The sequence below is a fragment of the Hemicordylus capensis genome, chromosome 6, assembly GCF_027244095.1.
Source record: "Hemicordylus capensis ecotype Gifberg chromosome 6, rHemCap1.1.pri, whole genome shotgun sequence".
NCBI classification, from domain to species: Eukaryota; Metazoa; Chordata; class Lepidosauria; order Squamata; family Cordylidae; genus Hemicordylus; species Hemicordylus capensis.
In genome coordinates this window covers 27,043,815-27,070,713 of record NC_069662.1, presented here as the reverse complement: position 1 = coordinate 27,070,713, position 26,899 = coordinate 27,043,815, and the positions used below count along the sequence as shown (strand labels likewise).

General features: G+C 43.2%; 2 protein-coding genes across 8 annotated transcripts in view; one reads left to right on the top strand and one right to left on the bottom strand.

Annotated features, from left to right (window-relative positions):
* LOC128330042 (vomeronasal type-2 receptor 26-like) overlaps positions 1-15,590 on the bottom strand; it is an 87,269-nt gene extending 71,679 nt beyond the window's left edge. For all 7 annotated transcript variants that reach the window (XM_053262198.1, XM_053262197.1, XM_053262195.1 and 4 more), the window contains exon 1: positions 15,488-15,590. The gene's annotated coding sequence lies outside the window, so the exon portion shown is untranslated. The remainder of the gene's footprint in view (positions 1-15,487) is intronic.
* Positions 4,311-18,012, top strand: LOC128331020 (vomeronasal type-2 receptor 26-like). The gene is made up of 6 exons (XM_053264385.1): positions 4,311-4,528; positions 5,527-5,818; positions 7,979-8,842; positions 9,045-9,272; positions 11,657-11,783; positions 16,742-18,012. Exons 1-6 carry the CDS (start codon positions 4,311-4,313, stop codon positions 17,641-17,643), a joined length of 2,631 nt encoding a protein of 876 aa, XP_053120360.1. The 3' UTR covers positions 17,644-18,012.
* Positions 18,013-26,899: the final 8,887 nt, after the last annotated feature.

The following is a 26,899-nucleotide window of genomic DNA, read 5'->3' as shown; positions in this document are numbered from 1 at the left end:
TCCCTGCATATAAACTTTGTATTCAGCACAATTGCGGTTCTCGGCTCAAAGTTGATTGCTTGGCATGTCGTGATTAATAAAGCTTTGAATCTGACAGAACGGTGTGGCCTCTGCTTACTAAAGAACCTCAGAAAGAACTATTTTTTCTCAAACACTGTCCACCGTGACCACAAGATCCCTCTTCTGGTCAGTCACCGACAGCTCAGATCCCATCAGTGTATATGTGAAGATGGGGGTGGGGGGTGCCCCAATATGTATCATTTTACACTTACTAACATTGAACCACATTTGCCATTTTGTCACCCACTCCCCCAGTTTGGAGAGATGCTCACAATCTCTCTTGGGTTTCAGATTGGATCAGTTTGGGTTTGTGAATCCTGAAGATGTGGACAAGTTGCTTGCATTGGTACGGCCTACCAGCTGTTCTTTGGATCCATGTCCAACATGGCTGATTTAATATTTCATGGAGGTTATTGGAGATGACCTAGTTAATATTGTTAGTACTTCACTGAGGGAGGGAAGGATGCCACCTTGTTTGAAGGAGGCAGTGGTTAGACCCATTCTTAAGAAGCCCACTCTGAATCCCGTGGTGATGGATAATTATAGGCCGGTCTCCAACCTCCTATGGTTGGGCAAGATGATTGAGAGGGTGGTGGCTGACCATCTCCATGTGGTCTTAGAGGAAACTGATTATCTAGACCCCTTTCAAACTGGCTTTAGAGAAGGCTATGGATTTGAGATGGCCTTGGTCATCCTGATAGCTGTCCTTTACCAGAGTATTGACAGAGGGCATGTGGCTCTGCTAATTCTTTTGGATCTCTCAGTGGCTTTTGATACCATCAACCCCATAGTCGATGGTATCCTTCTGGGTCACCTGAGGGATTTGGGGATAGGAGGCATTTTTTTTACAGTTGTTCTGCTCCTATGTATCAGGTAGATTTCAGAGGGTGATGCTTGTTGACAATTGTTCTTCCAAATGGGAGCTACTATATGGAGTCCCTCAGGGCTCCATTCTCTCACCAATGCTTTTTAGCATCTACATGAGACCACTGGGTGAGGTCACCACGGATTTGATGCTGGATGTTATCAATATGCTGATGACACCCAATATTTCTTCTTGTCATCAATATCAGGAAATGACATTAGCCCATTAAATGCCTGACTACAAGCAGTAACAGGCTGGATGAGGGATAGTAAACTGAAGCTGAATCCAAGTAAGATGGAGGTGCTCATTTTTGGAAATAGCAATCTACAAGACAGGATAGAACTTTTGTGTTCTGGATGAGGTTATACTCCCCCAGAAAGAACAGGTTCATGTCTTGGGAGTTCTTTTGGACCCAGGTCTCACACTAGTGCCTCAAGTTGAGGCTGTGGCCAGGAGCACTTTTTTTACCAGTGCTTTACCAGTGCAATACTTTTTATTGATTCGACAACTCCACTCATTCCTTAAGGAGAATGGCCTGAAAATGAGAATGGTGCACCAGCAAGTAATCTCCAGGTTGGACTACTTCAGTGTCTGCTATGTTGCCCATTGAGACTCATTGTCTGGGGCATGGATGTATGGACAAATGTCTTTCTCTCTGGATGTTCCTTGAGGCTCTACAAAATGTAATACTCTTAAATTGTGTGACATGTAATAGCAGCACCTATCTATGGATTTAGGCTGGTATTTCTCCTTTCTACCTTGGCCCATTCATAAATCTCTTAAATCTCATGACAGACATTTGAAATAATGTTTTAAATCTTTTTTTTTATTAAAAAGCCCTACCGCTATGTAGGGCTGCCTTTGTATTTTTATTTTTACATTTTATATCCCACTCTTCCTCCAAGGAGCTCAGAGTGGTATATACTACATACTTAAGTTTCTCCTCACAACAACCCTGTGAAGTAGGTTAGGCTGAGAGAGAAGTGACTGGCCCAGAGTCACCCAGCAAGTACTGTATAAGCTGAATGGGGATTTGAACTCGGGTCTCCTCGATCCTAGTCCAGCACTCTAGCCACTACACCATGCTTGTATGTAGTTCAGAAATTTCATTTAGTTCAAAACGCAGCAGTCAGATTGGTCCTTGGGATACGCCAGAGAGAACACATTATGCCTGTTCTTAAATGCCTGCTGCTATGTTTTGGGGCTAAGTACAAAGTTCCAGTTATTATCTTTAAAGCCTTGAATGGCTTAGGTCCAGGTTACCTGAGAGAGCACCTTTCTCTACAAGATCCCTGCCACTCATTGAGATCATCAGGAGGGGGTCCGTCTTCTGGTGCCATCAGTTCATCTGTTGGTGACATAAGAACCTAAGAACAGCCCTGCTGGATCAGGCCCAAGGCCCATCTAGTCCAGCAGCCTGTTTCGCACAGTGGCCCACCAGGTGCCTCTGGAAGCCACAGACAGGAGTTGAGGGCATAGCCTCTCTCCTGCTATTACTCCCCTGCAACTGGTACTAAGAGGCATCCTGCCTTTGAGAATGGAGGTGGGACAGGGCCTTCTCAGTTATTGCCCCTAGGTTGTGGGGTGCACTCCCCATGGATATAAGAGGATGATCTTCTTTGGAGGCCTTCATGAGAGCCTTAAAGACCCATCTTTTTAGCTTGGTTTTTAATGAGATTTATTTATTTATTATTTATTTATTAAGAATTTCTTGTATACCGTCCCCTCTAAAGACTCTAGGTGGTGAACAATAACAATAACAATAATTTAAAAAAAATTAAGGGCAAAAGCCTGGTGAAAAGGGTAGGTCGTAAGAAGGGCCATAAAAGCCATTAAGAAGGGGGCTAAATGAATCTGGGGGGGGCGGGGAGAAGGGTGTTCCAAAGAAGAGAGGTAGCCACAGAGAGGACCCTCCTATGGGCCCAGGCACCATGCACCACACCAGGGCCCAGGACACTAAGAAGGGCCAACTGAGAGGACCTCACAGGATGGGATACAACTGGCCAAGAGAGGTGATCCAGGAGAGATACAGATGTTATGCCCTTAAGGGTTTTGTAGGTGAGAACCAGCACTTTAAATTGGGACCGGTAGTGAACAGGCAACCAATGCAGCAACCATACAAGAGTTGTAACATTATCAAATCTACAGCCACCCATAAAGAGGTGGGCCGCTGCATTCTGGACTAGTTGAAGCTTCTGAATCATTTTCAAAGGCAACCCTAGGTAGAGCGTGTTACAGTAATCCAAACGAAAGGTAACAAAGTCATGAGTTACTGTTGCCAGAGCCTGCCGGTCAAGAAAAGGCCATAACTGGTGAACCAACCAAAGCTGGGCAAAGGCACCCCTGGCCACGGCCTCCACTTGCTGTTCAAGCAAGAGCTGCGTATCCAGAAGGACCCCCAGATCACCAACCGTCTCTCTCTCTCAAGGGAAGCACAACCCCGTCAAGAGATAAACTCACACATGGAAATTGGCCAGATCGCAAACTGAACAAGAGCAACTCAGGTTTGGAGGGATTAAGCCTGAGCTTGTTTCGGCCCATCCTGGTCCTGACAGCCTCTAGGCACTGAGCCAGCACAGTGGCTTTAATTGTTTAGTTTTAGATTTAGTTTTAATTATAATTTTAATCTGCTTTTAATTTTATTTTAGTGTAAACCACCCTGAGCTACTCTAGGAAAAGCAGTATATAAATCAGATAGATAGATAGATAGATAGATAGATAGATAGATAGATAGATAGATAGAATCAGAAGCTAGCTAGCTACTTGCATCTCCATTCTCTATTATCCATTGATTGGAAAATATTTTGGTCCAATTGATTGGACCATGATTGGATGGTTCCTCCCTCCCCCACTTCAGGTCATTTAGAGCTGAGATACATTTTCACACATTTGCATACAAATAATAACCATAGTCAATGTAGTCAACATGTTTACTTTCATCAATAGGTGTGCTAGACATGATGTCATTAAGGCCCAGATTCCTTGGGGAGGCTAATTGCATACCTTGTCATTCTCAGTTATGTACCCTGTAATTCTCATTAGGGCTCCATGTGGATTCCCTCAGTTATATCATATGTAATTTCACTTTTCACCAGAACTCTGGGTGAATTTTCAGAAGCTGTCACATAGCAATATACTAAATGAGTTTAAATGCCCATTTTGGCATTCAGAACTGGAGAGGAGGAGGCAGGACCCCTGCACTCCAGCATCTGATCATTTCCCTTTCACATTTTGTGAGCAGCATAAAAGGAAAAGATGTCAGCTATTCTCCCAGCAAGATTGGCTGCCCTTCAAGATCGTGTCCTATAGTCAAAACAGTTGTGACAATACTGCTGTAGATGTGAAATGCTAAAGCTTTATCCACAGGAGAATTATCTGGTTCAGGATGGTGTTGCTCAAAGTGCTGCTGTTATTGCTTCAAATAATCCACACTGAGTTTCATGAGAATGTTATCAAATGTCCCATCCGTGAGCCCATCTATAGTCCTTATAAATATCACAACACTGGCCACATCATGATTGGAGAGACTACCTCACAGATGCTGTTATTTTTTGATCAACTTTCGTTTAATACATACCCTACTCCTGATTTAGAATCTGCCATGTAAGGAATTACTCCGCCCCCCTCCAGTGACATACACTTGGCATAGGGTGTCTATTGAATAAACATTTTTATCATAGATTAACAACTATAACAGAGTTCTGTAATGCTTGTTCTTCTACAGGGTCACAGTGTATTCCTTTTTACTCATATGCTCTGCTTTTACTTTCTGTCTTTCCCATTTTCCTTACAGCACAACCAGTTGCAGAGGAGTAACAGCAGGAGGGAGGGCATGCCCTCAGCTCCTGCCTGTGGCTTCCAGCGGCATCTGGTGGGCCATTATGCGAAACAGGCTGCTGGACTAGATGGGCCTTGGGCCTGATCCAGCAGGGCTGTTCTTATGTTCTTATTCATGATTCAAATAATTCCCTTTCATCTCATCCACAGCTCTCTTTTTTACTTTCTCTAAGACACTTTTATTTTCCAATTGCGTTTCTAGTATCATGGGTTCTATTTTTGATTCATTATGCTACTGCATAATGTAGTAACCTACTGCATTGTAGTAACTAAGGAACCATCCGCTGTGATGATATTTCTTTTACACTGGAAATCTAATGAATTATTATATTAGACAAGACTCTATGAATATTCTTTCTTATCATAGTGAGTCCTCCTCATACAAGCTCCAATATAGCTTCATCCTGAGGGATAACCTTTCTTGGAATCATCAAAACAGTCTGTGATTAGAATATCCAGTTCATATACTTGGATGTTTTTAAATCTTAACATATATATTTTCTGTTCCTTTTGAAATACATGCATAAACAGAATTGGTCATTCAGTACCACTTTGTGTGATAACAAGAATTTTATTTTAAAAAAATGATTACCTGAATGGTATTAAAACATGGAAGAAGGGTATTTTGGAAGATGAATGTGCAGTCTCTATTTTCATGGAGCTTGATTTTTAAAAATGGCAGGGATCAGAGCAGGACAGAAAGAGGGGGGAAAATCAAAAATTGTTGCATAGCCCTGTGACACATCATTTAACATTTATTGCAGGATTATTACAAAGAATTACCAGCACGTCCTGGCCTTTATATTTGCTGTAACGGAAATCAATGAGAATCCCAATATCTTACCCAATGTCTCATTGGGATGCTATTTCTCTGAAGGCTTCTTCAATCAAAAGAAAATTTACCAAAATGCAATGGAATTTTTCTCCACACAGAATACATTTGTCCCCAACTATAAGTGTGACATTGAGACCAGCCTAATCTCAGTCATTGCGGGACAGGGTTCTGAGTATTCCCATCGGCTGGCTGACATTTTGGACCTGTATAAGCTGCCACAGGTAAAGAGTGCCCCATGGACTATAATATTTCTATAATTTTGTTACAGAATTCAGCTTTTCTTGAATTTCTGAGATATTTTATGGTTTATTTGTGAGTTCAGAAAAAAAAATGTGACTGTCAAAAAGTCACTGGTTATATTTTAACCAGTATGCAAAGAAGGCATTCATTCTTTTAAAACAATAGAAGATACTCTGATGCATCCTCATTCTTTAAAGTAGACTGAAATATCTCAATGGGCAACATACAGTACAGATGCCTGAATGAATAACAATTGTCACAGATTGTACCTCTTGTTTCCCATAGCTATTTTCCCTGACAGCTTAGAGATCTACATTCATTTAGTCTTAAATAAGCACAATAGTTTTGTATCTCACAATGTGGGATAACTGACAACAGCATAGCCAGATAGACCATATGATCACAAATTATTGGTACTGCTCTCTTACATTTAAATTTCAAATAAGAAAGTTCACAGTTTGACCCTCTTAGAATCCTTGGACCAAGGGTTCATTTTTTAAAAACAAATCTCTGTTCTATATATGTATACACATATGTACACACATGCCTGCTGAGACAGAATATATACTTGCTAATTCAATCAGGGATGTGAAGGAACTTGCTGAGAAACTTCACTTGTCTTGTAGATATGTGCTTAAGAGAAACATGTTTGACATTCATTGGAAAAATCCAGATATTTTCCCTTAGAAGGAAACCTGAAATTGGTTGTCAATTTCTTTCTTTCTTTCTTTCTTTCTTTCTTTCTTTCTTTCTTTCTTTCTTTCTTTCTTTCTTTCTTTCTTTCTTTCTTTCTTATACAGTGCTGTGACATTTGAGGGCTTCCTTTCACGAATAGCTCGCTACAGGCTATCTGTTACAGCATGCAGCAACTATCTCAATGTCAATCATGTTCATGGGAACACTGCATGTTGTGTAAGGTGGTTTCTTTATGTCAACTTTTCCCAGACCAGCTACTAGCCTTAATAATTTTGAATTCCAACCAAGTTGTCATATGAAGCAAGACCTGGTTAGATGTTATGAGTAGAAGTACAAGGGGAGGCAATCTCTAAGATAGGTGGTGGGTCCATGCCAGCAGTGATTTTGATGCACTTGGACAGGATACATATTGTAAATCAATACAGTTAAAACAAAATTGGCTGTATGTGTTCATGTCTGCCCACATCTACTAGGAGATGCTCTGCAGCATTTTGCGCAAGATGAGGATTCCAAGTTGTCTACAAAGGCAGTCCCACAAAGAATATGTCACACTAGTCAAGCAAACCTGAACCTGACTTTGCAAGTGATACAGAAAAGTGTCTGTGTGTTTTAATTCAGCAGCAATAAAAGATCTATAGGCACATAGCCTGGACCTTTAATTTATTTTTAGCCTAACTTTCCTTAAGGAAGCTTATGAGATCTCCCAGTTCTCTCTCTCTCTCTCTCTCTCTCTCTCTCTCTCTCTCTCTCTCTCTCTCTCTCTCTCTGACCACTATCAACTATGTAAAGCCTTGACTGATTTGAACCAAATTTGGAAAAATTGTAGGGGCATAATAGGGATACCCCTGCTAACTTGGCAAAGAGGCATCTTTTATCGTGGTGATTCTCTTTATCTAGCAGGGGGAGAGTAACTGGCCCTATCCACCCCCAGCACCACCCCCAGCACTGTACTTCCAGTGACTGTTGCTGGTGTCTATCATATTTCTTTTTAGATTGTGAGCCCTTTGGGGATAGGGATCCACCTTATTTGTTTATTATTTCTCTGTGCAAACCGCCCTGAACCATTTTTGTAAGGGCGGTATAGAAATCAGTCAATCAATCAATCAATCAAATAAATAAATACCTAACAATATGGTTTGTGATGACATCATGCACCCCAATTCAAGATGTGGGACACCCAGATGTTTGAGGTCCGAGTAGGCTAACTTATGAACCTACTAATCAATTTGGACCAAATTGGGTAGAGTTGTAGGGACACACAGTGAAACCTCAATGGTGTAGTTTGTGATTATGTCATCCACTCTAATTCAAGATGGTGGATGCATGAACATCTGAGGCAGAAGAAGGTTTATTTGTGAAGATGGTAATTATCAATTAAGATTATAGTGAAAGGAAAGTAGGCAGATTAGTCCAGACCAGAACCTCTTCTTCTTTTTCACTTCTAGTTCAGCTATGGTGATTTTGCACCCACGTTGAAAGGTCAATCCCATTTTCCTTATTCATACCGAATGGCTCCAAATGAAATCCATCAGTACGATGGGATTCTTCAGCTACTTCTGCATTTCAGATGGATGTGGGTGGGTCTAATGACCATGGCTGACAATATTGGAGAATTATTTTTAAAGAATCTAGTACCAATACTTTTCCGAAATGGCATCTGTTCTGCTTTCACAGAAAAAATTGCTACATTCAACTTTTTTCATGAATTCTTCGATGCACAACAAAAATGGAAGGAAACATTTTTAACTCTCATGCAAAGTAAAGCAAACACTGTTATTGTCCATGGAGAAGCTCCGACCATGATATGCTTGAGAGGGTTATTACGCCAAGGAGAACATGACTTTGAGAAAGCATTTGGTAAAGTGTGGGTTATGACAACCCTATTGGATTTCATAGCAGTGGCCATGCACAGGGATTGGGATGTTCATATCTTCCAAGGGGCCTTAGCCTTCACAACTCATTCACATGAAGCTCTGGGATTCCAAGATTTTCTCCAAAACTTAAGCCCTGATTTGTCCAAGGGAGATTATTTCATCCAAATATTCTGGGAGCAAGTATTTGGGTGTTCATTTCCAAATTCTGATTTTAACAGAGATTCCGAGGAAACTTGTACAGGGAAGGAGAAGCTGGAGAGGGTTCCGGCACCTTTTTTTGAAATGAGCATGACTGGCCACAGCTACAGTATCTACAATGCTGTCTATGCTGTGGCACATGCACTGGATGCCTGGCAGTCATCTAGAGCCAAATCCAAATCGAGAGCAAAAGTAGAGAGTGAGAGGCTCCAGTATGTGGATCTGAAACCATGGCAGGTAATGGTTTTAACATTTAACTTTTGAAAAGTTAAATGAAAAATCAATCTCAGTCAGAATGTCATGAGTAGACAACAATATGGGAGCACAAGGTTTTACTGCATTGAGAGCAATCTTTCTCTCTCAAGGATAAGTCTTCTAATATCCAATTGAAAGTGACACTATGGATGTGTTCTTGATTTCTTTTTCTCTTTCCATGTAGCTCCATCATTTTCTGAGGAACATCTCATTTAACAACAGTGCAGGAGAAAGTGTACATTTAAATGAGAATGGCGAATTCTTAATGGGCTTTGATATTACAAATGTAGTCTCTTTTCCTAACAAGTCCTTTTACAGATTGAAAGTCGGATGGATGAATCCTTGGATACATTCAGACAAACATTTCAGCATTGATGAAGATGTGATTGTGTGGAACGGAATCTTTAACCAGGTGGGATGGCAGTAGAATTGAGAAATGTTGTAGGGATGAATAAATGTTTCCAAAGTTTTTAGGTAGACAGTTTGACCTTATCACATAGAGGCCATTCACATTAAGGTGCATGTGTGCAGGCAGGCAGGCAGGTGGTGGTGGGGAGGTAGGGTTCAACATACCTTCCCCAAGACGATTGCTCCTGAGCTTATCAGTGTGCAAGCTGCGTGCCCACATGACCTGTACTGCTAGAAGCAGCACAGAGCAACAGAGGCCGGGACTCATTTCCCAGACTCTTCATGTCCCATAAGGTACCACGTGATGAGCCCACTGCCTTGCATTATTCCCACATCAGATGGGTGCTCTTGGCACCTGTCTCTGTCTCTCCATAGCCCCATGCAGTGATGAGACACACAAGCGCAGCAGCTGGGTTACGGAAATGCTGCTCCCTTAACCTTGGCTAAGAGCCAGGCATGGGAGTGGGGTTAGGTTGGGCAGGAGCGCCTGAGATCCGCATGGATCCCAGCACTCCACACGAGCAGCCTTGTAATCTGAAAGCAAAAACAATTAAAATATTTTGGGATATGAATCAGTGAAAAATCACTCCTAATTTAGTCTGCTAACAGACTAAATTAATCTTGAGAAGTCTGATTGAAAGTAATCCTTTAGAATAGCTCCTGAGTAGTAATAGTAAGTAACTTAGCCTGGATGTCAGCCTGTTTCCAAAATATATATAATCAAAAGTTCTCTAGTATGTCAGATGAAAACCAAGGCAGTAGAGCATCGTGTACTCTTGCACAGAGTCCTTCCAGTTGAAAATACGATTATTGTTTTATGAGTGAGAAATTGTCCATCTTCAATGCTGTTTTTAATCACAACTGCACTTTATAATGACCCTACATTTCTATCATGGTTTGTGTGAGAGAGAAAGAGTTGGAGAGAGAGAGAAAGTGGGTGAGGGAGGAAGAGTCTAGAATAGGATGTCATTTGACCCTCAGTTTCCAGTCTAGAATATTTTTTACAAGTAGTAGGAAGACTAATTTCTAACTTTTTCCCCCAAATTCAATTTTTATTAATTTTAACAGTAGTAATATTATCATTCATTGCAAATACACACAAAAAGGTGGACTTCCCACACACATCTCTTCGTGAATCATCAACTATAAAATTTACCCTTGCTACAATAATAATTCAAAACATAAATTCAAACCCTTACAAACATAGCTAATCTACCCAACCTGCAGGTTTTTTTTACTAAATTTCAAACCCTGCTGTAAAGTCCATAGTAGGAAAGTAATTCTTTAGATACAACAAGAATGGTTTCCAATCTTCTTTAAAACATTCCAAGTTTTGGTCTCTTATTAGTGCTGTAAGTTTTGCCATCTCCGCATATTCCAAAATTTTTATCAGCCAGTCTTCTTTTGAAGGCAGTTCATTACTCTTCCATTTCTGTGCATATATAATTCTGGCCACCGTAGAAGCATACATAAAAAATGTTAAATTAGTTGTAGATATTACACCTTGTGTTATTCCCAGCAGGAAGGATTCTGGCTTCTTAGGAAATGTCATTTTAAATATTTTCTTTAATTCATTATAAATCATATCCCAAAAGGCTTTAGCCTTCCCACAGGTCCACCACATATGAAAAAAGGTACCTTCAGAATGGCCACACTTCCAACATTTGTTTGAAACATTTTTATACATTAATGACATCATAAAATGATGTATAGATGGTATCTGACACCAAGACTAATTTCTAACTTAGTAAGAAAACTTATGATCCTCTTAAGAAAAGAATGAAATATGAAACACTTTGGAAATTCTGCCCCTACGTACTTAGTCCTATGTATTTTAATAATTATGTATGGTAAAGGGATGATTTGTAATCAACTGTAATATTTAGAACAAAATTGAATGTGTGCATTCATTTTCTAACTTGCAAGAAAGAAATGGTGCACAATCTCTCAGTTTTAATTTTTGGGAAAAGTTATCAATCAGTTTTCACAATAATAACCTGAATAATAAACATTGAATAATAACCACTGCACAAAGAAGTATCTGTGAGAATAATGACGAATTCAGACAGCATGGTGAGGGAGTGGGATGTGAAATGGTCACTCCAACCACTTTCCTTGGCCAGCTCATTCAATGGCCCCTAAATGCAGTGAGGCAAAAAGGCCACCCCCAGAATGAGAAGAGTGGGTGGCTACAATCTCTCAGTTCCATTTTGGGGGAAAGCCCCCCCCCCATTTCCAACATTTCCCTGAACAATAACCAATGCACAAAAAATAATAACCACTGCACAAAGGGAACAAAATTCATTCAGGCAGTGTCATACCTTCACTGAAACTAAGCACTCCCAAAACCCATTTTCTCAGGACTAACTTCTCCTATTCTTTTGTTAGGTGATACCCCTTTCTCTCTGTAATGACAACTGCCAACCTGGTTATCATAAGGAAAAGAAGGAAGAAGAGCCATTTTGCTGCTACAATTGTGTTTCCTGTCCAAAAGGGAAGATATCTGACCAGACAGGTAGAATGTGTTGCACATTTATCAAGCATGTCATGTAGTGGCTGACATGCTGGGCATCACAGAAGTGTGATCCTGCACTGTGAAACTGCTGTGGACTTGAAATGCGGTGTCAGGGCTGCTCAGAATGGGCAGTTGTTCAAGTCATGCTTCTACAGGTTCCTGAGGCAGGTTTCACCCCTCCAAATGTGCTCCAACAAGGTTTTGGAGTGTATGTAGAGGAATGATTCATCTGAAATGGCCCCAAGCATAATTCCATGGCAGTATACATTGCTGCACAATGTGCAGGCCCACTTGTCTTTGTTGCAGTCCTCCAGTTTGCAAACATCTCCTGCCAGTGGCAAGGATCTTCCTGCATCACAGCACCACCATATTTTCAAACTGTACTTCTTTGATTTGCTTGGCATATCTTGCCAGAAGGGCCAGCACCTCAGAAACCTAGTAGCTGCTCTTCAACTGTTAGGCCAGACCCAGAAATGTAGCACTGGTGCAGTTGCTCCACCAAGGTCTAGATACTGTAACTCTGATTGTATCAGCTTGGGAATCACACTTCTTTCCTGTCATGTATCTTTGTGACTGAACCTTAAATTATTTGTGATGTTGTTAAGTCAAGCCATCTCAGATGCATCATGGCACAGAAGTAGCTATGATAGAAGTAGGAAGAAGTAGGAAGGCCCCAGATATGTTCCCCACAGACCCTGCAGAGCTTCATGATCGGCATGGAACATGCCAGAGAGGACTAGCAGGCCAGGTTACGATTTCAGTTCTGCTAGGTAGTGTTTTAATAAACCCCTTGTGGTCCTCTCCCTCTCCCTCTCCCTCTCCCTCTCCGTCTCCCTCTCCATCTCCTTCTCCCTTTCCCTCACTCATATTGCAGGGGACAGAGTTGCTTCACTCACTGCCAAAAGTCCACTTGGTCTAGCCTCTCACTGGAGGACACAGACCCCACCTCAGCACTGTTCACCACACATCACTGACCTGTACACTGACCCTAAATGCATTTATTTCATCCACATCATCTTTCAAAGGTCTCTGACTTCCTTCTCCCATTTCTGGGAGTGGGAGTTGGAGAGAGGGAGAGTGGGGGAGGGAAGAAGAGTCTAGAATAGGATGTCATTTGACCCTCAGTTTCCAGTCTAGAATTTTTTTTACAAGTAGTAGGAAGACTTATTTCTAACTTAGTAAGAAAACTTATGATCCTCCTAAGAAAAGAATGGAATATGAAACACTTCGGAGATTCTGCCTCTATGTACTTAGCCCTATGTATGTTAATAATTATGTATGGTAAAGGGATGATTTGTAATCAACTGTAATATTTAGAACAAAATTGAATGTGTGCATTCATTTTCTAACTTGCAAGATAGAAATGGGGCACAATCTCTCAGTTTAATTTTTGGGAAAAGTTATCAATCAGTTTTCACAATGATAACCTAAATAATAAACACTGAATAATGACCACTGCACAAAGAAGTATCTGTGAGAATTGCATGGCTTCCTCCCATCATTTGACCAGCACCACTCAATCTGGCCAGGCCTCAACATGCCCCAGGGTGGGCCTGAACACCGTGTCAGGTCCAGTATCCCCTCTAACAGGGATTCACAGATGTAGTTGGCTGCAATGGCTTTTGCTTGGGGGTTATGGGAGTTGTAGTCAACAACATCTGGGAATCCCTGTTAGAGGGAACAGTGGTCAGGCCCCCATACCACTCCAACATGTACCAATGTTGTTTCCCCCTTTCTAGGTGAGTAAGGCACAAGGCACAGTGTGAGGGACTAACTGTGTCTCTGCTTGTTACACACATTATCCCTGTGTGCTCACATATAATTGAGCCAGTGATGGATTGGTTTTAGACCATCTTATGCCATTTCTGTCTGTCATGTAACTCACTGAGGCACTTCACACAAGCAGTGTGAAGCACCAAGAGGAGGTTTGCAGGGAGAAGGGGTTTGACCTGCTCTCCCCGCAGACAATCACTCACCTGTCACCAGGCTGGCGATACACTGGCCCAGATGATCGGTGGCGGCTTGTCTCCAGTGCTCCCGCAGCCAGCTGTGGCTTACCCAGCAGCTCCAGGGGTTGGGTGCTTGGAAGCACCGCCGTGTGGCACCCCAGCCCCAGAGCCCAAATAATGCACCGCATGAGTGCATGGTGCATTACTGAAAGCCCCTTCCCCCAAGTGTGTTTGCCATGGTTGCAAGCAGCTGTGGTAGACACACAATCAGTTAACCCAGTGTTTGGGCACACTTGTGCCCAAAACCTGGGTTAAGCAGTGGGCTACCTAAGAGGGTTTGCTGCTGCTGGGAGCCATGCAGCTCCTGGTGATTCATATGCATAGCAGAAACTGGTCTGGACTCCCTTAGCCTGGTTTCTGCTGTGCATGTGACTAGCCTCATTATCTCAGTACCTTCACTGGCCAGTGAGTGAGGATCAGCAGACTGTTCAGTGCCATACATCTCACCTCACTCTCTCCACCTGGAACCAAATTCCCCCCTTCTGGGCTGTATCCCACTAGAAAAAATAGGAAAAGAACAGGGACATATGGTGGGTAGTTCTTCCATTGATACCAGGTTTACGGAAGATGACATGTTGTGTTTGATGCTTTTGTGATCCTTCCTGTTTTATTGTGGTGACAAATTCCTGCTTCTTCAAGGCAAGATGCTTCTGGATGTTTTACTAGCTCCTCCAGATGCAAGGGAGCTATTCCCACTATCAGGCAAAATTGGGCTAGGGGAACCTAGCCTGATTTTGCCTGATTGTGGGAGCCACCGGGCTCACAGGTGAGCCCGGTGGCTCCCAGGCAGTTAACCTGCCTAAGTACCCCTCCCCTAAAACCGGGTTTGCGGAGCGAGAACTCCATAAACCCATTCTTAAAATCAGGGGCGTAGCAAGGTTGGAGTGGGCCCAGAGACAAGATTTTAAAATGGGCCCCCCCCCAAAGTCCAGGGCCTCCGCACACCCCAGGCCCCCAAGGATTTAAGTCTGATATTCCAAAATAAGTATGCTGCCTGCAAATACATTTCACTGAACACACACACACGTCACAATATATAGTGATATACATTGAGTACTATACATTTGTATTACTTTTAATGCCTAGAACACACTAGAAAGATGAATTATTAAAATGGGCCCCTCGCTGCAGATTAGCAAAGGAGACTTTCAACCATGCAGGGTGAACCTATGTTTGTTTTCTCAGAATTCTGAACAAATTCAGTCAAGTTTGATTGCAGGAGGTTTTTCACAGGAGGCTTTTAAAGCCCTTTAAGACACATCTCCTCTGGAATGGAGGTGCTGCATTCACATGTTGGCCAGATTGACCCTGAAGTCCCTGCAAGTTATTGGGGAGCAGTTCACACACAAGAAAAATAAAATAAAAGCACCACACATGCTTCACAGTTCTCACTCAGACCTTCTGGGTTGCAAAACAACTTGAACATAAGTGCATTTATAAATGAATGAATGAATAAATAAAATTAATAAAATACTGTTCCAGAAGTTTTTGCAATTTTCTGCCATGAAACAAGCCACTTATAGGACTTTTTAGATAGTTTTTTTAAGTCAGCAAATTTTCCAAGCTGTTTCAAAATAAATTTTCAGAGACTTCTCGGTCCCTCCCCCCCCCCATATCCAAGCCCTATGGCAAGCAGATCCCTATATATGGGGGGGGGGCGGGAAAGGTAACCACAAAAAGGAGTTCACACTCTACCTGGCAAATGCTGGTCTGGGTTAAGCAGGGCAGCAAGGAGTCTTCTGCTGCCGAGAACACTCTGGCTGCCTCCTCCTTCCTGGCTTGCTTGGGCCCTACTCGAGTTCAGGCTTCAATGCGGCCTACACGGAGGCCTCTGTGGAAGCCCCGCCCACCCGCCGATCAGCTGAGAGGCGGGAGAAAAGGAGCTCTTTGCCGCTTGCCTGCTGCTTCGATTGCGGGCCAGCAGAACAAGCAGGAGAGACGGCGAAGAGGGCAAGTGGCTGAGGGGCCTTGGGGCTGGGCAAGGGGCAATGGGGAGTCACGTGAGGTGCCTCTGGGGGGCCCCTCCAGGCAGTGGGGCCCCCAGACAACTGTCTCCCCTTGCCCTATCATTGTTACGCGCCTGCTTAAAATTGTGAGTAGCCACGGTGCTGCTCCACGCTGTGGATACTCACGAGGAGACCCCTGGAGGAGAGATGAAAAGCTGCCTCCCAGCTCTAGGGGTCTCGCCAGCATGCCCTACGTATTCACGCAGGGCATGCTGAAGCTTCTGGGGGCTGATTGGCCCCCGCTTTCCCCCCCACCCCCAGTGGCTCCATCACAGAGCTGGCAATCATGTGGGCAGTCGATCCAGCTGCCTCAGACTAATTTTGAGACACTGTCAGGGAAAGGTGGGAATGGGCTAGAAACCTCTCCACCATATGAAGTCCATATGTTTCTGTGGTGGGTTTTTCTCCCAGTTGAACTAATATGGGAATGGGATAGAAACTACTCCACCATACAAAGCCCATTCATTGCTGGGGTGATGTTCTACCATGTCATATTTTTAATTAATAACATAGATATAACTAGTGAAGAACCAAGTGTGGTCGTACTCATACAGTTTGCTTGTTTATGCACCTTTTTGCAGCTGGGAGTGCTTAAAAGTGGAGGTTAAAACCCTTCTTTTCTGTTTTCCTGAAAGCAATTTTTACAAAAAGTAAAACTGAAAGAGAAATGAAAAATGAAAGAGAACAAAATAAAAGAGAACATAAAGAGAATAAATTCAAATATGAGAAATATTAGAAACATTACATATATTGGCAACAAAAGCAGTTGGACAAAAGGAATATAAAGCCAGATTCAGAAAATGAAGTACAATTTTTTAAAAAACCCAAAAGGAGGATGCCAAGTGAGGCCTTAAAATAATCATAAGTGTGGCGGACTGTCCTACAACAGCAAAGACCAATATGTGATAAATCATCTCTGAAAGTGCATCTCTTCTCTTTTTAGACATGGATTATTGCACAGCATGCCAGGACGGTCATTATCCAAACAAAGACAAAAAGCAATGTATACCGAAGGCAGTAACGTTCTTGACTTATGAAGAACCTTTGGGGATGAGTTTAGTCATTTTCATTATTTTATCTTCCTTCATCACAACTCTGGTTCTAGGGACTTTCATAAAGCACCATGACACTCCCATTGTCAAAGCCAACAACCGGGACCTCACCTACACTCTCCTTATCTCACTCTTTTTCTGCCCCCTTTGTGCATTTCTGTTCATTGGACAGCCTGATAAGGTGATGTGTCTCTTCCGGCAGATTGCTTTTGGCATTGTCTTTTCTGTGGCTGTGTCTTGTGTATTGGCAAAAACCATCACAGTGGTTCTGGCTTTCATGGCAACCAAACCAGGAAGCAACATGAGGAAATGGGTGGGGAGAAAAATGACCACTTCCATTGTTCTTTGCTGCTCCTTCATCCAAGCAGCCATTTGTGGGATATGGCTGGCAACCTCTCCCCCCTTCCCAGATGTTGACATGCACTCAGTGCCTGAAGAAATTGAACTGGAATGCAATGAAGGCTCTGTGATTATGTTTTACTTTGTCTTGGGCTACATGGGCTTCTTGGCTTTTGTTAGCTTCATTGTGGCTTTCCTGGCTAGGAACCTACCAGATAGTTTCAATGAAGCCAAGTTCATCACTTTCAGCATGTTGGTCTTTTGCAGTGTGTGGTTATCCTTTGTTCCAACTTACCTGAGTACCAAGGGAAAATACATGGTGGCAGTGGAGATCTTCTCCATCTTGACCTCCACCATGGGGTTGCAGGCTTGCATTTTCTTCCCTAAATATTACATTATTGTGCTGAGACCTGATCTGAACAAAAGGAATCAACTATTAAGGAGAAAAGCTTAATACTTATCTAATAATGCAATTACATATTTCTTAGTGCTCAGAGATATGGACATACTGATTGACATGCAAAAATTATCTGTTACATTGTGCCAACATGTTCTTATGCTTCTACTCAAACTTGTGCAAATGTAATTCAGCAGCACTACCTATATTGGATGAAGTGCCCTGCATCATAACACAAGTGGTTCTGTTGCTTCTGCACTGTTCTGTACATCTAAAATATATGTCCACATTGCTGCACAACAGGGCTGTTCCACTAGTACTGAACATTGCCCAGTTGTGTGATGCAATGCAACTTGCATTATTCTCCAACCAATTTTTATGACACCATGCAATTACTATGTAGTAATATATGATACTAAGATGTAGACTAGCAACAGTTTATAAAAAAATAAAAAATTGCAACTAATGTAATCTGATCAACATATACAACACATATTGGGAATGTAAAAACTACTTATATGTTCATCCAATAAAATATACATCATAATTCAGAATATTAAAGAACAAGAAGTTCTGGTAATAATTAATCTACTTTCTTTCCTTTTGCTATAATTTTAATTGATAATTATGTCATCCCAGTTGTCTGCCTTGGGCCCAACAAGAGTCCGCTGCCATACAGGTGAAGCATCAGAAGTGGGGATGTGCACGAACCTGTTCAGAGGCCGTTTTACGGGCCTCCAAACAGGTTAGAATAACTAGCAGTTTGGCTGGTTCGAAAACAGGGGGGATACCTTTAAGGGTGGAGGAGGGTGCTCTTACCCCCCTGCTGTTTTTCCCCCACTGGTGCTGCAAGTTAAAAGGGTCCAGTGGGGTGGAAGCGTACCTCCCTGCCATCCCGTTCCCTCGTTGGACCGGAAGTACCTGGTGCACATGCGCCTGTCGGCACACACATGATGCATGCGAGCACGATGTGTGCACGGACACAGGTACTTCTGGTTACTTCTGGTCCGATGAGGGAACGGGGCAGCAGGGAGGTACACTGCCACCCCACTGGACCATTTTAACTTGCAACGCCCGTGGGGAAATGCAGCGGAAGGAGTAATAGCACCTCCCCCCTTAAAGGTACCCCCCACTTTTGAGCCACCCCACCCCCCTCCAGTTCAGTGCACATCTCTAGTCAGAAGCAGGAGAGAGGGTTAGCAACACCCTGTTCCTTCTCCTGTGTACCTTTCTGGGTCTTTGTTCTGGCCCCACTCCGAGGCCTCAAGCAATACCTGACTTCAGCCAGCCCACATCATTGGCCCTGCCCACTTTAAAGGTCAAGTTGCAGACTTGACACATGGACCCTACCCTGTCCTCCCACCTGGTGCTTTATTAACCCCCTGTAGTCCTTCCATTCCCATGTTTGCCTTCTGCTTCAGTCCCTGTGTTGTCTTGGCCCAGCACTTCGCCCTCCCACTCACTCCCACTGCCATGGCTCGGTCTGTCAGACATCGCAGGCCATCAGACAGCATCAGGAGGTGCTAGCAGTGCCGTCTATTCAGAGCACATTCCAACTGCCTGGGAAAAATGTCTCTTTTCGTCTCAGCATGGGGCTGGCCATGGAACCCTACCTAACTTTTCTCTGGCCTTATTAAAATCATTTTTCCTGAAATCCAAGAAACATTCTTGATGGTACTACTACACACCCTTGTTTTTCTATAAGATCAAGAATGCCACCATTACTTAACTCCCAAAATTTCCATTACCTCATCCTCATTGGTTAACTCTTATTCTATTACTTCAGTCTGATTCCTTATTGGTAGATATCAAGTCAAGATAGGCAATTCACTGGTGCTTTTCTCCACTGTCTAGAACATGGTTGTTAGCATGGGAAGCATGTGCTTGGTGTCTATTTAAATGTTCTTAGGGGATTATAGCAGCTGATGAAAATCTGATCAGTTTGGGTGCCATTTGTGCAATACATGAAGAGTGTCTATCAAAACACACGTTCTTGTTTTTGGTTGACATCCAGAAACATTTTATACTTTTTAACTCCCCCTCCCTCTGTCTCAGAGAGAGAGAGAGAGAGAGAGAGAGAGAGAGAGCCCTTAAAACCTGCTCCCTTTTTTCTTTTTCTAATGTTGTGGACCAACACAATGGGGATGTGCACAAACTGCATTTTGTGTTTGTTCTGAGCTTGGAATTGAATACAACATGTGAAGATTTTCAATTGCAACAATTGGGCAAGCTGGTTGTTCGAACAGAATAACCAATTCTGTCAGAGTGGTTCAACCCCATTCCGAACGCCATTTTGGAATCCAAAACAGCACTCAGAATTGCCCCTCTCCCTTTTTAGGGAGCATGCTCTATTCTGAGCATGGAACACTTGAAATGACCCATTACAAGGCTGAACATTCTGAACTTGGAACATTTGGCACATCCTGACAACACAAGTACATTTAATGTTATGTGAGCCTTTCTGTGTGCGCAGCCTACTGAATGAGATGCACGTGAAATCAGTAGGTTGTTTGACTTAGACAATGCAATGTGGGGATAGAAATTATTTATTTATTTATTTATTCATTCAATTTCTATACCGCCCTTCCAAAAATGGCTCAGAGAATAGCACAAGCCACAAACATTCAATAAGCGTACCATATCTGTATAGTGTTTCATGTATAGATAGGTATGTGTATAAAGTTATTCAAAAATAGGCCTGGTTCACATGTACACTTTAACTGCAGTTAAAGCTGCCAAAGTTTTTAACTGAAGCACAGGTCAAGAATCCTCTATCCGGACTGCTTGGGACCAGAAGTGTTCCAGATTTTGGATTTTTCTGGATTTTGGAATATTTTCATAAATGAGATATCTTGGGCATGAAAGGTTACTGGTTCTTTTTAAAAAGGTTTTATTTAATATACTATACTATACCCCTTCTCCCCCTCTCTCAGACCGGCTTGAGAAGTGTGTGAGTAGCAGTGCGATCCCATTCACAAAACTGGTTTGGCTCTGCCCCAAAGGAGGGCTCTTCTGGGTTGCTGAAGCCAGCATTTCTCTCTTTCTCTTCTCATCTATTTATTCTGCTAGATCTTTACTCAACTGTGTGCCCTGGTTATCTCCTAAACTCTTATGTATATATACCTTTTTTTTAAAAAAAACAAACCTTCTTTCCTCTTCCCCCTCCCCCCACCTTTCCTTCTCCTCCCTCCTGCTGGGAGCAAAGCTTGAGAAGGCAGTAAACAAAAGGCAAATAACAAAGCTTGAGGGGAAGAGATAAGGATCACTAATGAGCTGAGGAATCAAGGACCTTATCGCTCCTGCAAACTGGAGAAGGTTGATGCTACAAGCATTTTCTCTCTCTCTTGGCATGGTGTCCGGATTTTGGAGCTTTCTGGATTTCAGAAGTCTGGATAAAGGAATCCCAACCTGTACACTAGAATGTGCAAAACTGCAGTTAAGGGTTTCAAGTTAACTCCAGTTTGCCCCACCAAACTGCAATTGAAACCTGAGGTTTTCTCAAAGCTTCACCACCGACAGGCACAATTTTGCCACTCATATTTGCTCACTCATGTTATGCCTGAAGGCAGACCCGCCCATAACCACTGTTAAGCGGTTATACTAACCCCAAGCATAGTGGCAGTGAAGACCCACCCGAGGATGTGGCTGCTCCATGTTTTTGGCACTGCTCACTGGCAGAGAAAAAAGGCCATGTCCCTCCTCTCAGCTGTGCAGCTATGGATTTGCCAGGTGACAGGGATGCCAACATGCCCCATCCTGAACTGGCCAGCCTGTCAAGCCACACAACTGCTCTAGGGCAACAGTCATGATGTCCACAATCACAAACACCCCAAGTGGCAGCACAAGCAGTGTACCCCATTATGGTGCCAGGAGGGGAAAGTCAAAAGGTAGACACAAGCAGGGAAGCTGGAGCAGTCAAGTTCTATTTTCCAGAAAAAGGGTAGGGAATGGGGCCCAGTCCCTTACCTGGCGGGGGGGATGTTTGGTCCCTAAGTCTTACGCATGAGCAGGTCAGTCCACCTGTGCTGTCATGGTGGGAATAGTGGTTTGGTGCATGGCAGAATTACCCATGTGCCCATGGACTGCTCTTTCATGAGAGTGGCAGTCTAAGGGGAGCGAGGGAAGATTCTCCATGCAGGAAAGCTGCAGTGATGGGCACTTGGGCACGTGCTGTCCTGGTCTCAGTGACTGCTGCCAAGCCATTATCAAACCCTGCACCCTGCCAACCCCCTCCCCATCAATGTGCAGCTCTACCGGCAGTCCCTAATGTGCAACACAGCTGTCCTGGGGTGGCTGGAAGCCAGGGCTCTCTAATACTGGGAATGACCACACCTCGACATCTATATATGCCACAATACCAGTCCTGGCCTGGGAATTTGATGGCTGGGAGGGTCTGTTCTGCACCCCACTACCTGCACCATCCATTCAAATGGTCTGTGTGTCGGTGTAATAGGCAGGGTCTGAAAGGCAGATCCAAGCAGGAAAGCCGGAGCAGCCAAGTTCTGGGTTTTTTGCACATACAGGGCATGAAAGGGTCTTTTGGAACTTGCTCATGATGATGGCTGGTAACTGAGAACAGTCTTGGGTCACCTGAGAACCTTTTTCAGCCATCCAGGCAATTGACCCCGAGCTCAGTGGCCAGGCATGAGAGTGACAGGCCATGGGCACACTCCTGGACAGCTCATGAGAGGGACCATCAGAGTGGAGACGAGAGAAGTGGTTTGCCAAGAAAAAGCATAGCTGATTCAAGAGGGCAATACATTCCCTTCTCCACCTAACACTGTTACAGACCAGGCCTGATTTATATACTAAATATGCTCATTAGCCAGTATACAAAATAGGTCTGGACCAAGTTCTTTTATATGGTGACCATGTGTGATCTGGATGCATGGGAGAAAGGAGATCAAACCAGTCTTCAAAGATTCAATGGGCTTTATTGAGTACAAAAAGAACAACAACATAATCTTAGCAGAAAGCAGAACACTCTATCAATATTACTAACAGTATTTAAATAGAACATCCTACCCACAACCAGTGTTCCTAACTACCATATGTGTGTGTAATTAACTCTTCCTAGAGCCTAATACAATTCAAATACAGGCAGAAAAGAAAGGGGGGGGAGGAAGGCTGAGGGCAGGCATGGTTTGGGGAGATTAGTAGAGGAAAAGGGGGGGAGGAGAAGGGAGCAGGAAAAGAGGAAGGAATGAGGGGATTCCAGGCTTGTAGGAGCAGCATATTTACCCAGGACCAGAGACTTCTCATCAGCTGAAGAAGTGAGGCGCTTGGCAGGAGACAGGAGTTGTTGCAGTGCTCAGATCATGGCTGAGAGCCGGAGCACCATGGCTGGGGAGTCTTGACTTTCTCACTGCGCAGTAGAAGTCACAGACAGCCTCTGACCATGGGCAGAGTTCCTGCTTGTTGCCTCGTGGTTTAGCAGCAAACTCTGGGAAGGCGTGGGAGCAGATTGCCAGTAGGCACAGAACTGCTCGTTGTGAGCAAATCTTGCTGTAGGCACAAGATAGCTAAACTCTCTGTCTAATAGCCTCATTCTTATAGTGTATTTCTCTTTGATCTCTCATAGATCTATTTAAAATCTCATCTTTTCCTGGGTGTCTAATAAGGTGACAACTTCCTGCTACCTTCTGGACAATATCTTAATTATTCAGGATATTGGCCAGTCCAGAGAGAGATCTGAATCTCATCTTTCTGTCAACTGTGCGCTGAGAAAGGAGGGGGGGACATTGCCCACAGCAAATCTGCATCTCTGAGCAGATTGGCCCCCAAAAGGTGTTAACATTCAGGAGTTAGTAAGAGAATTGATCCTATTTGGTGTGAGACAGCCATTACATTATTTATTGTGTATCTCTACCTAGTGTTTTTCTTGTAATTGAAAACAAGAGAATATTTAAAGTAACATATATGTGTCAAGACGTCCAATACATTTAGCTAGGCAGTGAGGTAAGAATAAAGTCTACAGGCATTTTCTGTTGAACCTCTATAGAGAGCAATTGAGCTAATCACTGGCAGGGATTAGCATGGATTTCTTGCAACAGGAGAGAGCCTGAGTCACAATTTTAACATATGAGTAGTATTCAGCATTCAGGCCTGGCTTTTGTGTTTTCTCGAGCACCTATTTTACAATACAATGCTAGATTGTCTCCTGCTCCAGGGAGCAGTTGACCTGGCTGCCAGTTAACCTGGAGTCCAGGTATCATTTCTTTTCTTAATATAACATGAAATCAGACAGGCCTATATTCTATATATGTATTAATATTTTGGGGTGCTCATAACACATTCCCCCTCTACTTATTCATTTTTGCTTCGGGCAAAATGGATAAGACAAGCATACCTTAAGACATACAATACATAATGATTGTTTTCCCTGATTGCATGTTCACAAGACAACAGGGGACAGTCTCAATAGCTGTCCCTGCTTCTTGTCAGTAGCTGTCCCAGTAGGGCTTTTCAAACATCCACTAGCAGATGCAGTTGTATCTTTTAAAAAACAAAAACAAAAATGGAACAAACAAGCAAAAGATTGTGTTAAGCAGGAGCTCCAATGCAGAGTAATATTCTCAATATTGCTGTTGTGGTCTAGAGTGTGGATCAGAATGAAGCATCTTTGAGTACATCTCCCAGTTACATGTGCTGGGGTCACGCAAGCACATGTCTGAGAGAGCCTTTTATTTGGCCAATAGTTTGCCAAGCATTTGCCTTCAAATGTGGCAGATATCTACAACCTCACAGATCCCACAGCAACAGAGGTCTGTCAATTGCCCTTTGTCCTTGGCTGTCCCAGATCACAGGGGTCCTGCAATCCAAGAGGCCAAGTGCTTTTATACATTTAAATCATTGTGGCACAAACAACCCAACAAACAATTCCAAACTACAACCCCCTCAAATATACACCCAATCAATTATACATTCCCATAAACCTCATCTAGGACTCCAGCACATAGACCAAACCCATAAGTAAATATGTGCAGACAGATTGATTTTGCATGGACTGAGTGTACAACATGGATGCATATGCACCAATACATTTTGCAAAGGGCTTCAGTGTTCAGTGTTCAAACTGGGGAGGGAGTTCAACAAAATGACCAGGCACAATGCCTTGGTCAGACATAATCTATTTCTGTCTGTCTCTCCCCCTCTGGGGTTCTTCTCTTGGCAAGTATTGGCAAACAATAGTTCCTGCTGACATTGTTCAGTGTAGGTTGTGGGGGTTTCAGGTTTCAGGAACTGGGGTTCATTGCAATTGGTCTGTCTTGGGGTTCAGTCTGTGGCATAGGAGTGGCAGAGGGGGCAGGGTTCCTGAAAATCAGGAGGATCTGTCAAGCTGTGAAATCCAGGCAGAATGGGTGGCCTACCCTTCAGGGCTGGCGTGCAGGAGGATCTTCAAGCGGTGCAGTCCAGGTAGAATGGGTGGCCTACTCTTCAGGGCTAGCATGCAGGAGGATCTTCAAGCGGTGCAGTCCAGGTAGAACGGATGGCCTACTCTTCAGGGTTGGCATGCCTTGCATCCATCAGGAGGAAATGAGTACATCTCATCAGGAACAGGTCTCATCAGGAACAGGGCGTATGATGGTTAAAAAAAAAAAATTCTTCCCTCAGTCTCAGTGTTTTCTCAGTCCATTCTCTCTGTCTCTGCTTGCCATGGCCTCTCATCAGATTGAACAAAGAGGGGAGTGGGGGAGTTCTAGCAAGCAGGTAGGATGCATAGGAATAGAGGGGCTATGAATAGAATTAGGGTTCAGGAGGATGAGTAAGCAAACTTAAGATAAAAGCAATGTGCAGATATCTGGAGAGAAATCAGTGGGGGGGGGGTGCCCTCTGTTTCATCAATTATCTGACCTTTGGATGCTGGTGTCTAGATGACCTTGACTAAATGCATCCTGAACTGGAAAAGCTAGACCTGTGCCAAGTTTTTCCCCTCTTGCTCCAAAAACAGCTGGAGCTGGGCCAAGTTTCCCCCTCTTGCTCCAGGGGATCATGGTTTATGTGCTCCTAGTGTCTGCTGGACTCTGGCTTTGCAAAATGTGCCTAAATGTCCTGCAGGGGGAATGTGTCTACTCAACCCCTCCTGGATCAATGGGTCTTTTGTTTACACTACAATTATTTGCTCTAAAGTGCAATTATATCATACATCTGAATCTGGCCATTGTGTTCAACTCGTGTACATTAATACGTTTCCTGTCGATACCTTGCATTTGAGGGAATTGTACAAAAAATGCATGTATAGGCTTTCACACAAAAATGTACACATATGCACTGTACAGTCAGACATCGGTATACATCTGCAAGGAAATGTCTAAGTAGGATTAAAACTGTCTTGTTTCTCTGTCCCCCATCCACCCACCCTGCCCATTGACTTGGAAGAAATCAGCGAGTTTCTGTTACATGTTGGGGATTGGACTGAGTAACTTCCAGGTTGTACAGTATATTTCCAAAATATAGGGGTACAGCCAGTTTTTTTTTGCTTCCTTCCTTCAGGCAGACCTTTGTGCATTCTAAAACCTTTTCACACTGTTCAAAGGCCAGTCAAAATCTGTTTGAATCTCCAAAATGCCATCTGTCAGTTTGTTGAGGCACCTCCAATATTTCCTCTTCTCCCCTCTTTAACTTACCATCTAGTCTGATGAAGAGTTCTGTAGAAATCAAACGTGTGCTGTTGAATGCTTTGTAACTCTTTAGGTGGTCATACAAAACTATTAGCCACTTCTTTGGATTGCAGATTTCATCATTTATATATTTCCCACTCTTCCTCCAAGGAGTCCAGATCAGTGTTCATGGTTACGTTTACTACCAAGTACATTAGTCTGAGATATGTGACTGGTCCAGAGTCACACAGTCACTTTCATGGTTGAATGGGGATTTGGTCTCCCCTATCCTAGTCCAACACTCTAGCCACTATGCCACACTGGATGTGATAGTAAAATGAAGAACAAACAAGAAAAAAGGTGGGGAGTAGGGAAGAGTTATGTAAAGAAGGGAAAACCAAATGATCTGTGAAAGGTAGTGGGAAATTGCTAGGAAAGTTGCTTTGGCATCCCTTAACATACAAGGGGAAACCAGGGTTTCGTTGATATTCATTGCTATTTGCTATAACCAATTGTAGCAATCCAATGAATTGTTATATCAAAGGAATAGCAAGGAGATGGAAGTCTGAGGAGAAATGTGGGCTTGATAGCCACAACAGCAGCAGCAGCAGCTCTGAACAGAGTATGGCATGCTCAATGACACGAATGGAGGAATAAGTGATAAGGGAATGTAGGTCCATGGGAGATTTAGAAACATAGGAAGCTGCTTTGTA

What these genes read in the sequence shown, in the direction of transcription:
- LOC128331020 (XM_053264385.1), top strand. Translation starts at nt 4,311, where the DNA reads ATGGTGTTGCTCAAAGTGCTGCTGTTATTGCTTCAAATAATCCACACT. An exon ending in GGAACGGAATCTTTAACCAG is followed by an intron (nt 9,273 to 11,656) that starts GTGGGATGGCAG and finishes TTCTTTTGTTAG; the next exon opens with GTGATACCCCTTTCTCTCTG. An exon ending in GAAGATATCTGACCAGACAG is followed by an intron (nt 11,784 to 16,741) that starts GTAGAATGTGTT and finishes TTCTCTTTTTAG; the next exon opens with ACATGGATTATTGCACAGCA.